Source organism: Nycticebus coucang, chromosome 8 (genome assembly GCF_027406575.1).
Source record: "Nycticebus coucang isolate mNycCou1 chromosome 8, mNycCou1.pri, whole genome shotgun sequence".
NCBI lineage: Eukaryota > Metazoa > Chordata > Mammalia > Primates > Lorisidae > Nycticebus > Nycticebus coucang.
The window spans coordinates 13,318,259-13,337,305 of NC_069787.1; the positions used below are offsets into that span (position 1 = coordinate 13,318,259).

Sequence of the window (19,047 nt, forward strand, 5' to 3'; positions counted from 1 at the left end):
TTAAAGATCTTGAAAAAATAATACTTTGTTTTATATGGAATCAGAAAAAAACCTCGAATAGCCAAGACATTACTCAGAAATAAAAACAAAGCAAGAGGAATTACACTACCAGACCTCAGACTATACTATAAATCCATAGTGATCAAAACAGCATGGTACTGGCACAAAAAACAGAGAAGTAGATGTCTGGAACAGAATAGAGAACCAAGACATGAATCCAGCTACTTACCATTATTTTATCTTTGACAAGCCAATCAAAAACATTCAGTGGGGAAAAGGTTCCCTATTTAACAAATGGTGCTGGGTGAACTGGCTGGCAACCTGCAGAAGACTGAAACTGGATCCATACCTTTCAATATTAACTAAGATAGACTCTCACTGGATTAAAGATTTAAACTTAGGACATGAAACTATAAAGATACTAGAAGAGAGTGCAGGGAAAACCCTTGAAGAAATTGGTCTGGGCGAGTATTTTATGAGGAGGACCCCCTGGACAATTGAAGCAGCTTCAAAAATACACTACTGGGAACTGATCAAACTAATAAGCTTCTGCACAGCCAAGAACACAGTAAATAAAGCAAGCAAACAGCCCTCAGAATGGAAGAAGATATTTGCAGGTTATGTCTCCGACAAAGGTTTAATAACCAGAATCCACAGAGAACTCAAATGTATAAGCAAGAAAGGAACAAGTGATCCCATTGCAGGCTGGGCAAGGGACTTGAAGAGAAACATCTCTGAAGAAGACATGCGCACGGCATACAGACATATGAAAAAAATGTTCATCATCTTTAATCATCAGAGAAGTGCAAATTAAAACTACTTTGAGATATCATCTAACTCCAGTAAGATTAGCCCATATCACAAAATCCCAAGACCAGAGATGTTGGCATGTATGTGGAGAAAAGGGAACAAGTCTACACTGCTGGTGGGAATGCAAATTAATACATTCCTTTTGGAAAGATATTTGGAGAACACTTACAGATCTAAAAATAGATCTGCCATTCAATCCTATAATTCCTCTAACAGGTATATACCCAGAAGACCAAAAATCACATTATAAAAAAGATATTTGTACCAGAATGTTTATTTCAGCCTAATTCATAATTGCTAATTCATGAAAATAGCCCAAGTGCCCATCGATCCACGAATAGATGAATAAATTGTGGTATATGTACACCATGGAATATTATGCAGCCTTAAAGAAAGACGGAGACTTTACCCCTTTCATGTTTACATGGATGGTGCTGAAACATATTCTTCTTAGTAAAGTATCTCAAGAATGGAAGAAAAAGTATCCAATGTACTCAGCCCTACTATGAAACTAATTTATGGCTTTCACATGAAAGCTATAACCCAGTTATAACCTGAGAATATGAGGAAGGGGGAGAGGAAGGGGAGAGAGGGGGGAGGTGGGTGGAGGGAGGGTAATTGGTGGTATTACACCTCCGATGCATCTTACAAGGGTATATGTGAAACTTAGTAAATGTAGAATGTAAATGTCTTAACACAATAACTAAGAAAATGCCAGGAAGGCTATGTTAACCAGTGTGATGAAAATGTGTCAAACGGTCTTTAAAACCAGTGTATGTTGCCCCATGATCACATTAATGTACATAGCTATGATTTAATAAAAAATAAATAAATAAATAAAATGTTTAAATATGACTTTAGCAAATGGAAATATTTTCATGTAAAAAGTGATGCAGAGGAGCAGACAGAGCCCTTCTAAGTGACTCTGTTGCTACCTTCCATGGAGAACAGGAGGAGAATAGCAGCCGTGCTATGGTGAAAATGCGTGCACACCCCAGAGATGGAGAATTCTGTAATGGACCAATTATAAAACTATTAAGTGGCAGCTCTTTTATAGCAAGAGACAAAATAATCCATTAAACTGAAAACTCTCCTACCCTTCCCTCCATGGCCCACACAAACATTAACATTGCATTTATTAGAATGTACTTCCTGTGCTCTATCAACTTGACTTTCAGCAATTGTATTAATACAGTCCTCTCACTTTGCACATACATCTGAATGATGGATTCCCCCACTCAAGGTTTGCAGAAAGAGTGCAGTGAATGAAATAAAATTTAGGAAGAGCCATCATAATCCATAATGGTGGGCACTGAATCAAGACAAGAAGAAATATCTTTTCTCATTTGTTTGAATGAAGAGTTTACTGTGTATTTATTGCTGGTATCCCAGGCTACTTGTTGAATAATGAAAAACAAGAATCTTTCATTTGCAGGCAAATGTTTTGCATGATCAAATTTCTATGGAACCACAGAATTAACCTTGTTTTCGGATTAACACAAACTGTTTATTTCCATAAATAGATACAGTTAAGTACTCAGCAACTTTTGATGTATACATAAATGGTCAAAAACCTGGGTCTTGTCAGACAAACCTAAGTTTGAATGTGGACTTTGCTGCTTACCAGCTATGTGACTTTGGGCTCTGAGAATCACTTTTCTTAGCTGAACAACAGGACAAACAACAGTATGTACACTGCAGGACTATTGTAAGAAATAAACAAGATGAAGTATAGTACATGATACAGTGGCTTATAAGAAGGACTCCAGTTTTTACTACAGTCACTGCTAGTATTATTTTTAAAAAATTGGAATGTCTGTTTTCACAAGATGTGATAGGAATCACATATCATTGTAATTTCATGTTTTTTATTTTTGACCTTATAATCTAATAATATGACCTCCTCAAAAAAAAAAAAAAAAAAAAACACTTAGTAAATTTAACCAAAAGAAGGTTACATGTCAAACATGAAATGTCATAATATGAAGAATTGTGACACAATACTCCAGGTAAAATGTTTACCGATGAAAAAGTTTTGATTTTTTTTAAGTACAAAAAAACCTACATATTGACTATGCCACTTCCCAAATGGTCCATTAATTAATGAGCCCAACTATATGTGGTATAAATGCAATCATATATGCATTTCAGTTGCAGGGAAAATGCGTTTGCAACTGGTCTTAATTGCCTACTTAATGTAAAAGGGGACAAGAAGTAGAGTTAGGCTTGTTGTTTACTGTAGAGTGACCCAGGAGTTTAATGTACGTTGTACTCCATTATATCATGAAAATGCTTCTGTGCCCAGGGGATAGCAAGAAAAGATTTGATTTAATGAAAGGAATGGAGTAGGGTTCCAAAGCTTCCAGATCGGAGGCCGATAGCCTGCAGTTTACATCAGAAGTGTCCACCCTGGCTCCCAAAAGCATCAAGATGGGAAAGAAGGGAGGGATCACAAAGGCTTAAAGCAATGACAGGGAATGACAGAAAGCGTGAGGAAGGGTGGAGAGTTTTGAATATCCCAAACCTGGACTAGAAGGATTATGTTTAAAGTAAATATCATATATATTGTACATAGTATTGTCTTCCACTTACTGAGTCTTCCATTGATATGGGAACTCAGCTGTTTCAGCCATGATGCTTTCAATTGCACATGGCTAAAATCAAACTGCAAATAGTGAAAAGAAATGTTTTAAAACAGAATATGCCAGCCTCCCAAATAGCTGGGACTACAGGCGCCGCCACAAAGCCTGGCTATTTTTACGGGTCAGTGTCTGTAGCTCAGTGGTTAGGACACCAGCCACATATACCAGAGCTGGTGGGTTCAAACCCAGCCTGGGCCTGTTAAACAAACTAACAACAACAACAAAAATAGCCAGGCGTTGTATTGGGCACCTGTAGTCCCAGCTACTAGGGAGGCTGAAGCAAGAGAATCACTTAAGCCCTAGAGCTTGAGGTTGATGTGAGATATGACACCAGGGCACTCTAAGAAGGTGACAAAGTGAGACTCTAACTAAAAAAAAAAAAAAAAATGTCCTAGAACTTCAGGGGACATATCTAGATTCAGATATAGTTGGATGTAAAAGGCCCAGAAATCAGCAGGCCTCCTGCTGTCTCCCCACCACTGAGCCCTGTTTACATGTGCATAACTTATGCTATAGAACATAACTTTTCCCATTGGATGACCACCGGGTGCCCCAGGACCATGTCTTCCCAATTTAGAAATTTCAGAGAGAAGAGACAATGTTCCCATTTTTCTGGAACAGAAACTCTTGGGTAGGATTTTGATTGGCTTAGACAAGGTCAGATGCCCACGATAGAACCAATTACCTGTGGTGCATGGCCTGGGCCAAAAGCCTCATCCCAGGTGCCAGGAAGATAGGCAGGATGTCCTTACTTGTTATTTTTCAGAGAGAGAGAAGTCTAGTATATTTGTAAGATGAAAGGGAATGGGACATTGGAGAGGTGAATGCTAGAGCTGCTACCGTAAAACTTCACAGTACTTACTCCCTGCCTGTGTCTTCTGAACATGCAGTAAACTGACTTAAGGGGTCATTTTCCCTGCAACCAGTCACGTATATGATGGAAAAGCAAAGTGGGAAAAGGATAAAGAAAGAGTCTGAATGTGGGAAATGAACTAAACTAGTAATGATCAAGATAACTTTGTGAATACATCCTTTAAAAGTTCTCCCAAACTTGCTGAAAGTTCAAGAAATACAAATAGACTTTGGACAAGACCAAGTTTTTGCCAACATAAACAAAAATTAGATGCTTCTAGAAACTACAGCTTTTGAGAAAAAATAATAAGATTAGTAAAATGAGGCCTAGATAAATTATGTGGTTTACTTAGTGAGACTTAGCTAGTAAATGGCAGAGTTGAGGCTACAACACCCTGTGTAATCCAGCCTGGTCTTTTAAATCTATGACACAACCTATACATACGTGAGAAATTGAGCACTTGTAATTCATTAAACACTAAATGTTTATGAAGTTGAATTAGATGCATTCATTGTTTCAATTATTCTTATAGAGAAAAAAGCCCAAAGACATCCTAATTGTATGGGTATGCAAAGATAAAATAGAACACGTTCAAATATAATATGTGCATGTATTCATTCCTTCCCTCTCTGCTTTTTAAAAAATGCCCCTTTAAAAATTTCCCACTCACCATCTGTTAGGTACATTTCCTAAAACACAGTAAATGTGGAGGCAGAGATTGTTATAGGGACTATTGCAAATGGCAGTTGCACCTGTATTTATGATGACATATGAAAAAGTGTAGATTAAAGTTGCTTTTTGAAAAAAATTTCTCCACTCTACGTGCTCAGCTTTATCTGATTACATATGATGAAGAGAAAGAGAGAGAAAGGAAAAAAAAAAAAAAGAAAACTCTAGGTATTTATATATAAAATACTGCCCCCAAAGTTTGAGTGACATTTAAGTTTCAATGAACACAACGAAAACAATGACAACTTTACAAATGTATTTCATTTATGGTACAAGGTCCACAGGCTTGGATTATATTATGCTCTTAGAAGGATAGAGTTGACCAATTTTGCCACCTAGTCGCTTTGGGAGAAAGAAGAAAAAAAAAAAAACAAACTAAAACAGATGCCATTCAATCGCAAGTCTATAGCTTAGACCATGTCACTACACATGAAATATTATTCATTCAGAACCAGGGTGTAGCAAGAGTAATTTATACTCTCAGAGTGTTTGCTCTTAAGTCAATAACAGAGAGGCCTTGAATAAAAATGTTCCCATTACTTTCCACTATAATATATCTTACTTATTGCCAATAAAACAGTGGTCAGGGGAGATTTATCCTCTGGTCACCATATTATATAACCTTTCCACTTTAAGCCATCCCCGCTCTGTGATGATTTTTTAAAAATATGTTACTCATAGTCAATATTAATTTACGTTTAATCTTTCTTAGCATTAGGAGAGTATTATTTCATACGAGCTCAGAAACAAATCTCCAGAAATACCTCCCTGATGCTTCTTTGAGGCTGAAAATGCATTGCCGGGCAGTTGCAGTGATTTAATTTTAGTTGGCAGAGCCCTGGCCATACACTAATTTCATTAGCCTCAAATTCATGGATTTGAAAGACCCACTGGATATGATTCCTGTATTCAGGCATGTCATTTACTAACCTATTCAGTGTGTACATACGAGAGAGAGAGAGAGAGAAGAGACTTGCTCAGCTGGTCCCTTAGATCTGTACATCCCCAGACAAACACAAATTCCAAGTCACAAACACTGTTTGCATCTGAGTAGTCTTGCCCAGGTACTACTTTTCAGGAAAGAACTTCATCCCAGTCTTCCTTGGCAGCAACAGCACTTGATCTATCTAGTACTACCTCACCCTCCCTACTGCTCTGCAGCACTCAGCACCCCTCATTTAAGTGCCTAAGTATCCCCGGCGTATCACAATATAAATTTGTATCTCCACTGACTGGTTTGGCATGATCCCCATAGCACCGACAGGGACCAGGGGGAAAAAGAAAATTCACATCTTTAGAGAGCTCAGAATGTAATCATGTGGAGGAGTTTCTTTTATATAGGATAATCTTAATAGCTGAATCTTAGAATGTCAGAGAAGATTCTCCTTGCCCCTTGCCTCTCCCCCTAAATGACTGCGCCTTTGAACAATGGGCATGTGTACCATTGTTTTCTCTACTCATTTTTCAGGCTTACAGAAGCTGGAAAACAGAAGACTGAATTGCATGCCAGGAGCTTCTAAAATCACATGCCAATAAATAAATAAATAAATAAAAAAGAAAGAAAGAAAGAAAAAAATCCCTGGAAGAGATTCATGGTATATAGAAACAAATATTCCAACATGGACAATGGTTAGGCAACATAATACACCACCCAACTGTTCTATCAAGCTTGCATGCAGCAGGAGCCACAAGTTGGTGCATTTTCTTGCCACCAGCCTCTTCTCAATAAATGCAGGTGAAAACAGGGGACTCTTTTTCCTATGGCTGTTCAATCCAACATGAATAGCTGCAATTTGCAAATTAGAGGAAAATGACAGTGTTTTCTCTGAACGGTTTGAGTCCCAACCCACACTGCTAAGGCTTGTGGCATGTGGGTCTTCTCCCAGCTCGGGGGATGGTGAAATGAGTGGAAAACCAGCATTTTTCCTTAGCAAGTTGCCTCCGGTTTATACATCAGAGGAGGAACCAGCTCCCTCTGGAATCATTTTCAGCAAACACAGTCCCTCAGTCTAGTCTGCCTTTCTTAACTTTCACATTTTGCTCTTTTACAGACAGGCAGGTCCATCTGCAGCTCTGCCCATGCCCCAGTGAAGAGAAAAACAGGCAGCAACATAATTATAACATGCTGAAGACAAAACATTTTGTGCCTTCAACCCCCAAGACTAAGAGGGAAATTGCCATAAATCCAAGTGATCTTGGGTGCTGTCTCTGGCCTCAGCCCCTCCAGCCGTGCCGCCCTCTCAAGTGATCTATAAGCTCAAAGATGAAGAAAGAGCTGGGGTTTGACTAAAACAACTCAGGTTCTTCCTGAAGGCAAGCAGGAAAGAGTGACAGCTACTCTAAAGGACTTTGGGGTTTGCAAACATCTGGGTATCTCCATGATGCCACACTCAGGAGGCGTCGGAGATCCTCAGAGGATCAGAGGAGCCATGCCAAGCTGCAGCCTTGGATGGGAACCCTTCCTGTTTGAACACAAACTTCACACTCCTGGGGGTGATGTGGTAACAGATTGAATCTCACAAGGAGTCCCCTCCCGAAACGCCCTTAGAGACAGCACTTAAGAGGGAGCCAATTCTTCAGATAAGGGGAGTGTAAAGGGCCCAGGATCCACCTGCCCATCCTCGGAAGGGTTAGGGTTAGGGTTAGGAGAGCTGTGTGTCAGGAAAGGGTCATCTCAAGACTGAGATGAACCAAGAACTTGAGAGTGAGGACAGAGGGGGAGAAAAGAGGCAGAGATTAAAGAGAGGAAAAAGAGAGAGAGAGAGAAATACAGAACAAGGAGATGAGATCCTCACACGGGGAGACACAGTGAGAAGGGAACCCACAGTCACAGAGATCCTGAAACTCCATTTCTGAACCCCCACACCACCGATTTCCACCCAAGGCAGAGCAGAAGCCACGGGGCAAAGGCTTCGGGAGCAGAAGGGGAGAGAGCACTGCGGTAGAAGCCACCGTTCCGCGGCCCGGGATCCGCCTTCCTCCCATTTTTTTTCGTTGCCCTCCCGCACTCGGAGCAGGAGGACCGCGGGGCCCTGCTCTGCGCATCCCTCCGGTTCCCAACAGACGCTTTCCTGCCTCGCTCTGGGAATCATCCTCTCGAACCCAGAATTGGGGTTGGGGGGCTGCATTAGGAAGGTAGAGGGTGAGAGGGCGGCGGGAGGAAGCAGGGAAAGCGATTTCGTTTCGCAGTTAGCATGAGCTCATCGTCTCTGGGCTGAGGTCTAAAGTGGCAGGAGTGGAAAGCTGATCGCCCAGCTCTGGCCAGTGGCCGGACTGCAAATGCAATTTGGACGGTGCAAAAAAAAATTGCCCGGAGGAAACCAACTGGGGGTCACGTCTGTGGGAAGCATCTCCCCTGTTGGAAGGGCCCTGGCACCTCGTGGCCCAGGCTGCAGCGGTGGCGGGCTACAGGTCGGAAATCCAGCCAGAGGGAGATGGGCTACTGACACCCACTTCTAGGTGAAGACCTAGCCCTCGGTGTAAGAAGTGCCTCCGTGAGGTCGTCTCAAAATTGCCCAAGGGAGTGGAGCTTTGCCGGGTGGCTCGCGGGTGGGAAGCTGGGGAGTTGGGAAATGCCGGCTCAGAGGCATGTTCTCATCTGTTCATATCCCAAGCCCCTCACCTGCTCTCCTAGCAGCCCGGCACTTTTACAAGGCTGTTTTCATACCCTATTTCACTCTAATGCAAACCCATTTAAATCATCGCCTTGTTTTTCACAGATTGCTTCTTGTAAATGGGGCCATAAATCCAGGATGTCAAGCCAGATGGAGTGGAGCGTGGATAGGGGAGACATGGAAGGAAATTACACCAAACGGGGAAGGTGGATCTTCGAATGGGGAGGAGGAATTCAGCAGGATCTCCAGGGTGGAAAGGCGCGAAGGCTGACCTGACCCTACACCCCGGGGTCCACGCCAGCTTTTAGGGTTAAGAGCGCGTGGAGCCGCTGCGTGCTCCGCCCCAGAGGGAGCGCCCCCCTACCTGGAAGAGCCTCAGGATGTTGGCTACCATGATGGAGACCGAACTCCCCGAAGCCCCAATCACTCCAACTACTTTCTCCGGCTTGACAAAAACCGGGGGCTCGCCGTTGGTACAGCGCACGTCGGAGGTGTCCTTCTGGATGAGCGCCTGGACGAAAGTGAGCGACTGTTCGAGCGCGTAAGTGTCCCTGGAACAAGTGTCCAGGATCCGCGCGCCCAGCGTCACGTTAGGCAGTAGGTTGGGATCACTGTTGATCTGGTCCAGGGCGTAAAGCATCGCCTCCAGCCTGTGGATACCGTTCTCCCTCTTGATGTCTCCGCAGGGCACTCCGCTGGGACCCTTGGCATGCACCGGGAACAGTCCCCCGAGGGTGACGTCCCCCTCGATCCGGATGGAGTGCGGGGCGTACATCTCCTGACCGTGCGCCGCCGCCGCCAGCGCGCAGAGGAGCACCTCCAGCACGCAGCAGGGGAACTTCATCAAAGTCAGGACGCGGAGCAGCTTCCCCAGCTGGACCATGCTGCTCCGGCTGCTGCCGTGGCGGCGGCGGCGCCAGAGGGGACAGTGGCGGGCTCGCCGAGGTCCAGGCCCCTGGGGTGAGCTCCTCTGGGGAAGCCCAGTGGCTTCTGCAGGCACGGAGGGTGGAGGCGTGCGGAGAGGGGTGGCCGAACCAGGTGGGGGGAGTCCCGCGGCGCCTGCCAGCCCGGGGCGCCTGGCGCTGTGGGGTTCGCCGGCCGGCGCGCCGCGCTCGCGCTCCCCGGCTTGCGGCTCGCGGCTCGCGCTCTCCTACAGCCCAGCACTGGGGAGAGGGCAGGGATTGCTATCGCTTTAAATGGTCGTTGGGCTCCTTCTCCTCCTCCCACTCCCTCCCTCCTTAGCTTACTCTCCAGCTCTCCCCACCCTTCCCGGCGCCCGCCCTCCCCGCTGGTTTGCATCATCACGCAGGGAGGGGCTGCGTACTGAGGTAAGGGGCGGAGTGGGTGGGCGGCTGGGGCAGGATGGGGGAGGTTTCCTCGCTGGGGGAGTTTCGTGGTCCTCAGGCAATCTAGGGACAGCGGGTCGCAGGCGAGGGCCGAGCTCCTGCCCCCAACTCACTGCGGAAGGCTTTTACCTACCTGCACCCACGGCCACTTTCTGGACATGGGTGTCCTCCGCCCCGGGATGGGCGAGCATGAGGGGGTCTGGCTGCCCCCAACCCCTAGGTGGGTAGCCTGGACTCATAGCTCTGGGAGAACAAGAGCGCGTCTGGAGGCGGAGAAACCAGTGCAGGAGAGGCGCGAGGAGACCCTCTCTACTGCTGATCCGCCTGTGCTAGTTTTTACTAAAAAAAAAAAAAACCCACACATGCACACAGGAGCCTGATTCATGACTTAAAAGAACCTTTACCCAGCAACGTCTCTGGCGCCCGGCATTGGACTAGCCAGGGGGAGAAACCCAAGCCAAGACCAAACGTTAGGGATGGGAGCACATCCTCGGTCATCAAGAGGTCGCCAGCAACAAGAGCCTGGTGAACTGACCGCGATCCCAGGGAGGTTGTGGCTGGAAACCTCCGAGTCATCCCTTTTCTTTTCTTCACCGCCAGAGACGGAACAACTAAGAACTCTGCAGAGCGCACTTTTCTTCCCCGGCGCTGACAGGTGTAAGGCTCCCTCCTACCTATTTCCAGAGACGTTTCTGAGCTGCTGACAGGCATTTGCTGGTAGGAAACAGCAGCAAAGAGTTGATGGTAGGAGAAAGGGGGACGTGGGGGGGCTGCTGCAGAAGTCTCCTAGTGATCGGAAATGTCTTTTTCTCTGCCTGGGGATTTAGGGCAAAGCCAGGATGCCAGAACAGGTTGCAGTGCAATTAAGAAGCACTTTAGGAAAGGTACATCCTCCTGCAGGCCCAGCCCAAACTTGGTCCATGAAAGCAACAAGTGGTCCCTAGTTTCTATGTAAGGAAAATTAACGTCTCTGTCTTTGGGGACAGCAATGGACTCAAGGAGGTTAACTCAACTCTTGCTGAGGCTTTCTGTTGGAATGCAGCAAAACCATATGGAGAGGTTAGAGATACAGCAGAAACGGATTAGGATTAGAAGGGTGGAGAGAAAACCAGACACAAGAATATATTTTTTTTTTGTTGATGATGATGATGTAATGAAGAGAACCAATTTTTTTTTTTTTTTTTGCACACACACAATGTCAGCAGACAGGCAGTGGCTGTCTCTGTCACCAAATACTTGTGTGCTATTGGCACTTCTGTTCCTCTGTCTGGGTTTTTGGGTTTTAGTTCCCCCACCTGAAAAATGATGAGATTGAATTGGATGCTCTCCAAGTTATCTTTTAACTCTCAACTCGTCTGTTAAAATAGGTCATGTTCCTTCAGCCACAGTACTCTTTTTAGGCCAGTATTTTCTGTTGCTTTATGTGTAGAAGACCAGTTTTTGGATACCCAAAGAGCACTATAAATGTTTCCTGGCATAGAAGACGTTTTTATTTTCTTGTTCACTGTCTATTCCTTCTTCCACCTGGAGACGGCTCATCCATCTCTCTTTAGCTGTGTCCCTCCCGACATTTCAAAGTTTATGGTTAGAGGAGAACAGATCACACTTCTTAGAATCCAGGCCTGGCTAATCAGAATGTCAGATCCTTCTGGCTACAGTGCTGAGTTCAAGGATGGGCAGAGAGCCAGCCAGAGCCATTCAGGGCTAATCCCCTGGCTTTTGCAGGGGCAGCCAGGGGGCAGTCACAGGGCTGCAACTATAACAGAGAAAATGTCTGCATGAGTCAGATAAAAATGCGGCCCGTCCTCAGAACGCATCTCTTTTGGAAAATTGTTAAGCTATTCTGATTTTGTAAGAATGAGATATATCACTGTCATCTCCCAGAAAACAATGCTATAATTAATATACAAATCTATTCTGTGTACAAGAAGCATGTCCATCACCTTTAGACTCAAAACTCTACTTCCCAGATGCACAACTTATGCCGTGAGGATCCCATCTCCTTCCTGCAAGTCCTGAAGCTGTGAGGCCATAATCCTGAAGTTGTTCAGGGGCTTCCGCATGAACAGGGAGAAATTTAAACCCCACAGGAAGAGAGAGAGTTTTGATTCAAAACACTTGAGTTTCTGCATCCAGCCATGTTCGAAGGATTGCCACCTGCACTTTTTTCAATTATATACTATTTTCTTTCTGTTGATTGGAGCCAAAATAATTTTCTTCTAATTCACCTATTCTAACACACCAGATAGCTTAGAAAGTATCCTGTTAAGGTAGCATCAGCTCATGTGAAGGGGAGGAAGAAAATAAAGCTATAGAAGGGCATACGTGTGAACGCACATCCTATGGTCCTCATACTGAAGCATCAGCACCTCAGGCTGTGTTTGTCAGAGACCATTATATCTTTGTTTAGTTTTTAATTTCAAACTACTTCTTAGGAACTTGGTAACTAAAGCAACATTTGGAGACTTGGCTAACAATTAATGTCACTTGATATTTCACCTGTGCATGTCTCGGCTCTATGCTTCCATTTTCTTTATTTTATTTTATTTTTTTATTGTTGGGGATTCATTGAGGGTACAATAAGCCAGGTTACACTGACTGCAATTGCTAGGCAAAATCCCTCTTGCAATCATGTCTTGCCCCCATAAAGTGTGACACACACCAAGGCCCCACCCACCTCCCTCCTGTCACACGCTGCATTGTTCTGTGTTCTCTCTTTGCTCTGCTCATTCTCCCCAAACGTCTGGCTGCAATCCTTATCTTCCTTTTATTGCAGGTATCTGTGTGCGTGACTTATTTCCCTTGCCAAGTTGTAAGATCCTTGAGGGTAAGGGCTGGGTATTATTTATCTTTTTATACAGGGCCATGTTTCACATAGTGTCTTGTGCCTAAAAAGCACTCATGTGTTGAATGAATCAGAATGGCTTTTGCCATCCTTCACTGCCTTTATTTGACACTCACTGACATCTGAAGTGGGCAGAGCAGAAGCAGGGGCAGATAAATTGCTGTCCTTTTTGTCACTATACACAGTTTCTAGAACTTAAAATAATTAGTAAATTTTGAAATAATTTTATTTAAAAAAATTATAAGATCAAAATAACCCTAAGGCACTTAATTAACTCCTAGGGAAAGCTCTGCCTGGTCCTTCATTGCTGGACAGATAACTGTGGCCATTCCCAGAGACTGGTTAGAAGCGGTCAGAAACATAGACCTCATTTTCTTTCCAGGCACTAGCACCACCTGAACTACATGGAAAGAGAATGTGTTACCAGAGAAACTGGACAGTGATGCTGACCTTGCAAAATCATCACACACACACATCCAAGTGCATAGGGTATCAAATTCATCTTCATACCATTAGCCATAGTGCCTAGAAGCTGGCACTTGATGGGGGATGCAGTATTTGTTTTTTATTTTTGTTTGTTTGAGGCTATATGAGCCGAAAATCTCTGCGTAAAACTGGTGTATGTAAGACTGGGTCAGTCGTTGTTCTAATGTCAGATTTAATTGGAAGAAAACTTAGTTTTAAGAACAAAGAGCACACATTATAAAATGCATTCACAGGCTTGGTTCTATTAAGTCATTAATCTGTACACACTCACGGGTTAATGAAACTATCCAACTAACATTCAGGTCTTAGTCCGAACTCCTATTCTTAGCGTTTTGTTTTCTTGATCATCTTAGTTTCATTTATTTTCTTTGTTATTCTACTGCCCAACATCTTCTACAGGAAACAATGTTTCTACTTCCAAGTCCCCTTTGTATTTGTTTAAATCTAATTTGTAATGTACCAGGCCATCCTCCTTAACTGCTGCTAATGCACTGGGCTGTTCTTCCCCCATTTATGTAGATCTTCATTGCAACTTGTGTTTAAAACTTGTTTTAAAATGCCATCTCACGTTTGCATTGCACAACTGAATGGGGTTCACTTTTCCTTGGAGAAGGAAAAGTGGTACACTTCTGGTACACTTTTCTTTTATATTTGATAGTACACATTTTTATCTCTTTAACTAGTATTCATTTATCCATTTTGTAATCCCCTTTTGTTATGAACCCTGATATTGTACAGAGATAAACGCACCCCACGGACCCTGGAAGGATGGGTTGGAATTGATGCGCCTGCTGGTAATCCTATCTTCTTTTCTGATATTCCTAATTTTAGAAAATTCCTAAATTTTTTCTTTAGGAATTCAGGGCAATGACACAGATACACATGGAGGATTTGATGGAGATTCCTGGAAACACCTCTTGGGCTCTTGCCCAATGGCATGATTTTGTGTAGATGTGAGACCCAGAATTATTGTTGCCCGTTATTAGTTGCCTGAAAATTAAGCCAACACAGAGGTCCTGGGCACCCCTAGATCCAACCAGCCCTAAAGCATCACCTTTTGACTTCCAATTATATAAGCCGAGAGATCTGCTCATTGCTTAAGACAGTTTTAGTTTAGTTTCCTGTTAGTTGCAGTCAAATGGATACTAATTGTTATTACAGTAGACCCTCTATAAATTGACCACCCAAGGGACTGTAACAAGCTGGTCAACATACAGAGGTGGTCAACATAAGGAACTAGGCCTGCTGCACTGATGTTATATTTGTTGCATGTCTGGTCGGTAAACATTAGGTCAACTTAAGGAGGTGGTCAATGTAGGGAGGTGGTCAACTATGAAGGTTCTGCTCTATCTATATCATTATTAATAAATGCCATATGAATACATTTGTATTGTTTATAAGTCAAATATTTTACATAAAGAATAAATATTACCGAGAGCTTATATTTTTCAAGTGCTTACGAAGTACCAGACACTATAAATATCAATTTTATATAAATAATGAATATTACCAAGTGCTCACAATTTTCAAGTGCTTAGGAGGTATTAGACACCATACAATTTAATTCTCAGGATAACCACATTGGATCTATGTCACTATTATTATCATTACTTTATAGATAAAGAAATAGAGGCCCAGAAAGGTGGAAGGTATTGCTCAAAAAATAAACTGCTGTCTGCCATTGTGTCTTCAGGTTGCCATTCTTGTTATCTTCTTTCTCTGAAGTTTTCACACATGGGGTCTGGTCTCTAGATGCTCCACACATGCTCCCTCTCATCACGAGCCCTCAGTTCACACAGGACCTCACTTTCTACATCTCTCAGGTCTCATTAACCCCCTGGATGCAGTGACTAGGAACTCACAGGAGGTCTGACCTCAGGCACTAGGAGACCTCCTGCCCCAGTTTTCTTTCATTCCAGATCTCAATGATTCCACTCATTACTTCTCTTAGTACATAGGTTCTAAGGAACCTTTATTCCTGCCCTTTGGAACATGAAACAACAGCTTTTGGGTAAGTCACTGATACGGAAAGGGATTCCCTAGGTACAAATCTCCTCTCTTCATCATATTTTATACTCCTATTAAAAAAATTATTATTTCCAGAGCTATGAATCAGAGAACAAAATGGCTTTGGTTTCCTTAATAGGCAAAAAGTATTCCCTGCTGTAAAGTTTCTAGACACAACCTTTCGAGAAGGTCTTGCACTCTACTCTGCCCCGACCATCCTTTCAGTGTCCCCACGGTGCCTTCTAAATGGGTAGAGGATTGAACGTCTCTTTTTTTCCCTTGGTTGCATCATTAAGGCTTCATTTGGGAGAGAACAGCTTTCAGTTACCATGAGTGGAGATGGAGTTGTCAATCCTAACACCCCACTTACTCACACTCAGACGCGGGCGTGCCTGGAGAGTCAGCTCAACTGAGCTCTCTTCTCACCTGGTGAGGCTGATAAATCCAAAGATAGTGAAAACCCTGGAATTTGATGTATTGATATTAAAGACAACAGATCTATCCCTCCTAGCTAGACTTGAGACTTCCAGCAACTGACATTTCCATCAACCCACACAGGGAAGCAGATGCAAGGTATAATGAGAAAAGTAGAGTCCTGAGAAAGTCTTCTGAGGCCCTGGATACAGCAGCTCCTGCCTCTGTATTTGCTTGTGGGCATCCTACAGTGCCACCCCGTGCCTTCCAGCCTTGGCTTAAGCTAGCTGGAGTGTGGTCTATCAAAACTGAGGATGCTGATTCAGATGGTTACCGTTTATAGATAACAAATAATTAAAGGAAACATAGCAATTAATTATTAGATAACTGTGAGAACGAACTATAGAAAGTTTGAGAGCTAACTCTTGGGCGACTGTATTCTGATACAGACTGATTCTGATACAGTCTGATACAGACTGATTCAAACTTATTATTACTCTTATTTTACAGACTGTATCAGAATACAGTCGCCCAAGTGTTAGTTCTCAATTTGACTTGAAGATATAATACCCAGCTCCAAATTACAGTGACTTTCTTTTTATGTATTTATTTATTTATTTATTTTTGACACAGATTCTTACTCTTTTTCCCTGGGTAGAATGCTGTGGCGTCATAGCTCACAGCAACCTCAAACTCTCTGGCTTGAGCTATCCTCTTGCCTCAGCCTCCCAAGTAGCTGGGACAACAGGCATGGGCCACTGCACTGGCTACTTTTTATAGTGTTTTTATTAATTGTTTGTTTGTTTGTTTGTTTTCAGTAGAGATAGAGTCTCCCTCTTGCTCAGGCTGGTCTTGGACTCATGAACTCATGCAATCTACCCGCCTTGGCCTCCCAGAGTGCTGGGATTATAGGCATGAACCAGTGTTCCAGGCTCCATATTACAGTGACTTTCAGTGACCGTTTGAGTAGGAATTAAAATTTAGGAAGGATTAAAAATAACTGAGAAAATTTTTAATTGACTTTAAAACACTATTATGTTCATCTTGTGATAAGAAACATGCCAGTAATATAGATTTTAGGTGTGTGCATGTATTATATGTGTAAGATATGACATTTTACCATTTAAAGCTAGCAGTAATTCTAAAGTAGTACAGTTTGCTTTATTGTAAAAATCAAACCACAGAGCCCTTGCATTCTAGAGACCTGCTTATTTATAGGCAATTGAACTTGATGATTAAGCCTCATGTATTTCTTGAGGCAAAGCTGACTAACCTGTGAGATTTATTCTGTTTATTGAATAGCTACTGTATATTAGGCATTGAAATAGGCAGTTTATATGCGGCTCCTAATTTAATCTCTGCATAGAATCTAGAAACGTGTTACATGTTACTATTATTGTTATTAACCTGATTTTATATAAGAAATAATATTAATAAATAACACTTATCTGGCATTTACTTTGATCCAGGTGCTTTTCTGATGATTTGCACATGTTACTTTATTTAATAGTCATTATAATGGGGATTTATTTAATCCACAGTATATACAAGGTAAGTATTCTTATTATTACTCTTATTTTTCAGAAGAAGAAATTGAGCCACAGAGTGGCTCCAACATCAAAAAACTAGGAAACACCAGAGCTCCAATTTAAATGCACAAAGTCCATTTCCAAAGCTTATGTTTCAGTTGTTATGCTGGCACTCATGTCTGGGTTCAGATCCATGCTTTTAACTACCACACTCTATTGTTTGTCTGTGTGTCAAGATGCTGATATATCAGGATGGGTTTCCAGAAGTATTTCTCCTGCAATAGCATGTTTAGGGTCTGCCCAGCGAACCATAGTTACTCACGTGTCCAATTTCTGCTTCGTCTTCCCACAGTCATGCGTATGGTCCATACAAGAAGTAGGTAGAGTACGTCTGTCGTCTTTCAGTCTCCAACGTCTTCATATGGCTGTAAATACCTCTGCTACACCTTAAGACCCTGGGCAGAATAGTTAGTCTTGGTTAAGATACTCTTCCTATATGGCATCTTGTTTACTAAGATGCTATTCCCAACCATATCTATAGTCCTGAAACTACCAAGTTCACCACCTACCCAAATCAAGCTCAGGTTCAGCACATTACATGTAGTGAGCCAATGTAATGATTTCCTTCCTGGTTAAAATTTGTTTCAATAAATATTAACTGAGTATTTAGATTTTATAATAACCCTATTTTCAGAATACTTGAGCCATCTAAATAAGCTTTCTGTCTTCTGAGATATTCAGCTGAGATGTTATAGATCTATTTTTTAAATGTTCAAAATATTCGGCATTTCTCTGTCAGTAATGTCTTAAGATATCTTATGAAACCATAAGCTGTGTTGCTTAACATCAACACCTTGTTTAACATTTAAGCAACATCCTGGGTGTGGGACATAGCTACAACAGGGACCTTGCCTAACAAATGCAAACATTGTAACCTAATTGTACATTCATATTAACCAAAATTTTAGAAAAAGCTTTAAGCAACATTCCTTAAGTTAATCATGCATATTCTTTACAAGTTTTGATTCTTTGTGATTTTGGCCCATTTTTTATTATGCATTGAAATTACATAAGAGAGGTTGATGTCTTAGTGATACAAGTTTTTTTATCTTATAATGATTTTGAATCTTCAGTCCTTCAGCTGTCACTCACCAAGAAGTAACGTAGGCCGGGTGGGCGCGGTGGTTCACATCTATAATACTAGCATGCTGGGAGGCCGGGTAAGGTGGATTGCCTGAGCTTACAGGCTGCAACTAGCCTCAGCCAGAGCAACATTCCATCTTTAAAAATAGCCATGTGTTGTGGCAGATGGCTGCGTCCAGCTACTTGGGTGGCTGAGACAAGAGAATCTCTTGAACCAAAGAGTTGAGGTTACTGTGAGCTGCCCCAATAACTCTACCAGGGGTGACAAAGTGAGGTTCCCGTCTCAAAAAAACCAAACAAACAAACAAACAAACAAACAAAAGACAAAAGAAGTAACGAAGTATCTATAAATGATAAGAATTAAGATCTAGCTTCATTTCTTTTTTATTTATTTATTTATTTTTTTGAGCTTTTTAAAAATTTTTTTTTTAATTAAAGCATAGCTGTGTACATTGATATATTCATGGGGCATCATTCACTAGCTTCACAGACCATTTACCAAGTTTCACATATACCCTTGTAAGATGGACCGCTGGTGTAATCCCACCAATCCCCTTCCCTCTAATGACCTCCCCCCTCCCTCCCATCCCTTTCCCCCTTCCCCTATTCTTAGGTTGTAACTGGGTTAT

At 42.6% G+C, this 19,047-nt stretch overlaps 1 protein-coding gene across 4 annotated transcripts in view; it reads right to left on the reverse strand.

The window, feature by feature from the left end:
* Positions 1-15,181, reverse strand: part of GRM7 (glutamate metabotropic receptor 7) — a 988,889-nt gene extending 973,708 nt beyond the window's left edge. For 3 of the 4 annotated variants that reach the window (XR_008381859.1, XM_053600338.1, XM_053600337.1), the window contains exon 1: positions 9,013-15,181. Coding sequence is in view for 2 of the 4 variants with exons in the window: in XM_053600338.1 (XP_053456313.1) it covers positions 9,013-9,531 (519 nt within the window). In the remaining 2 variants the exon portion in view is untranslated. The remainder of the gene's footprint in view (positions 1-9,012) is intronic. The other variant, XR_008381860.1, reaches the window with a different exon arrangement.
* Between the last annotated feature and the right edge of the window lie 3,866 nt (positions 15,182-19,047).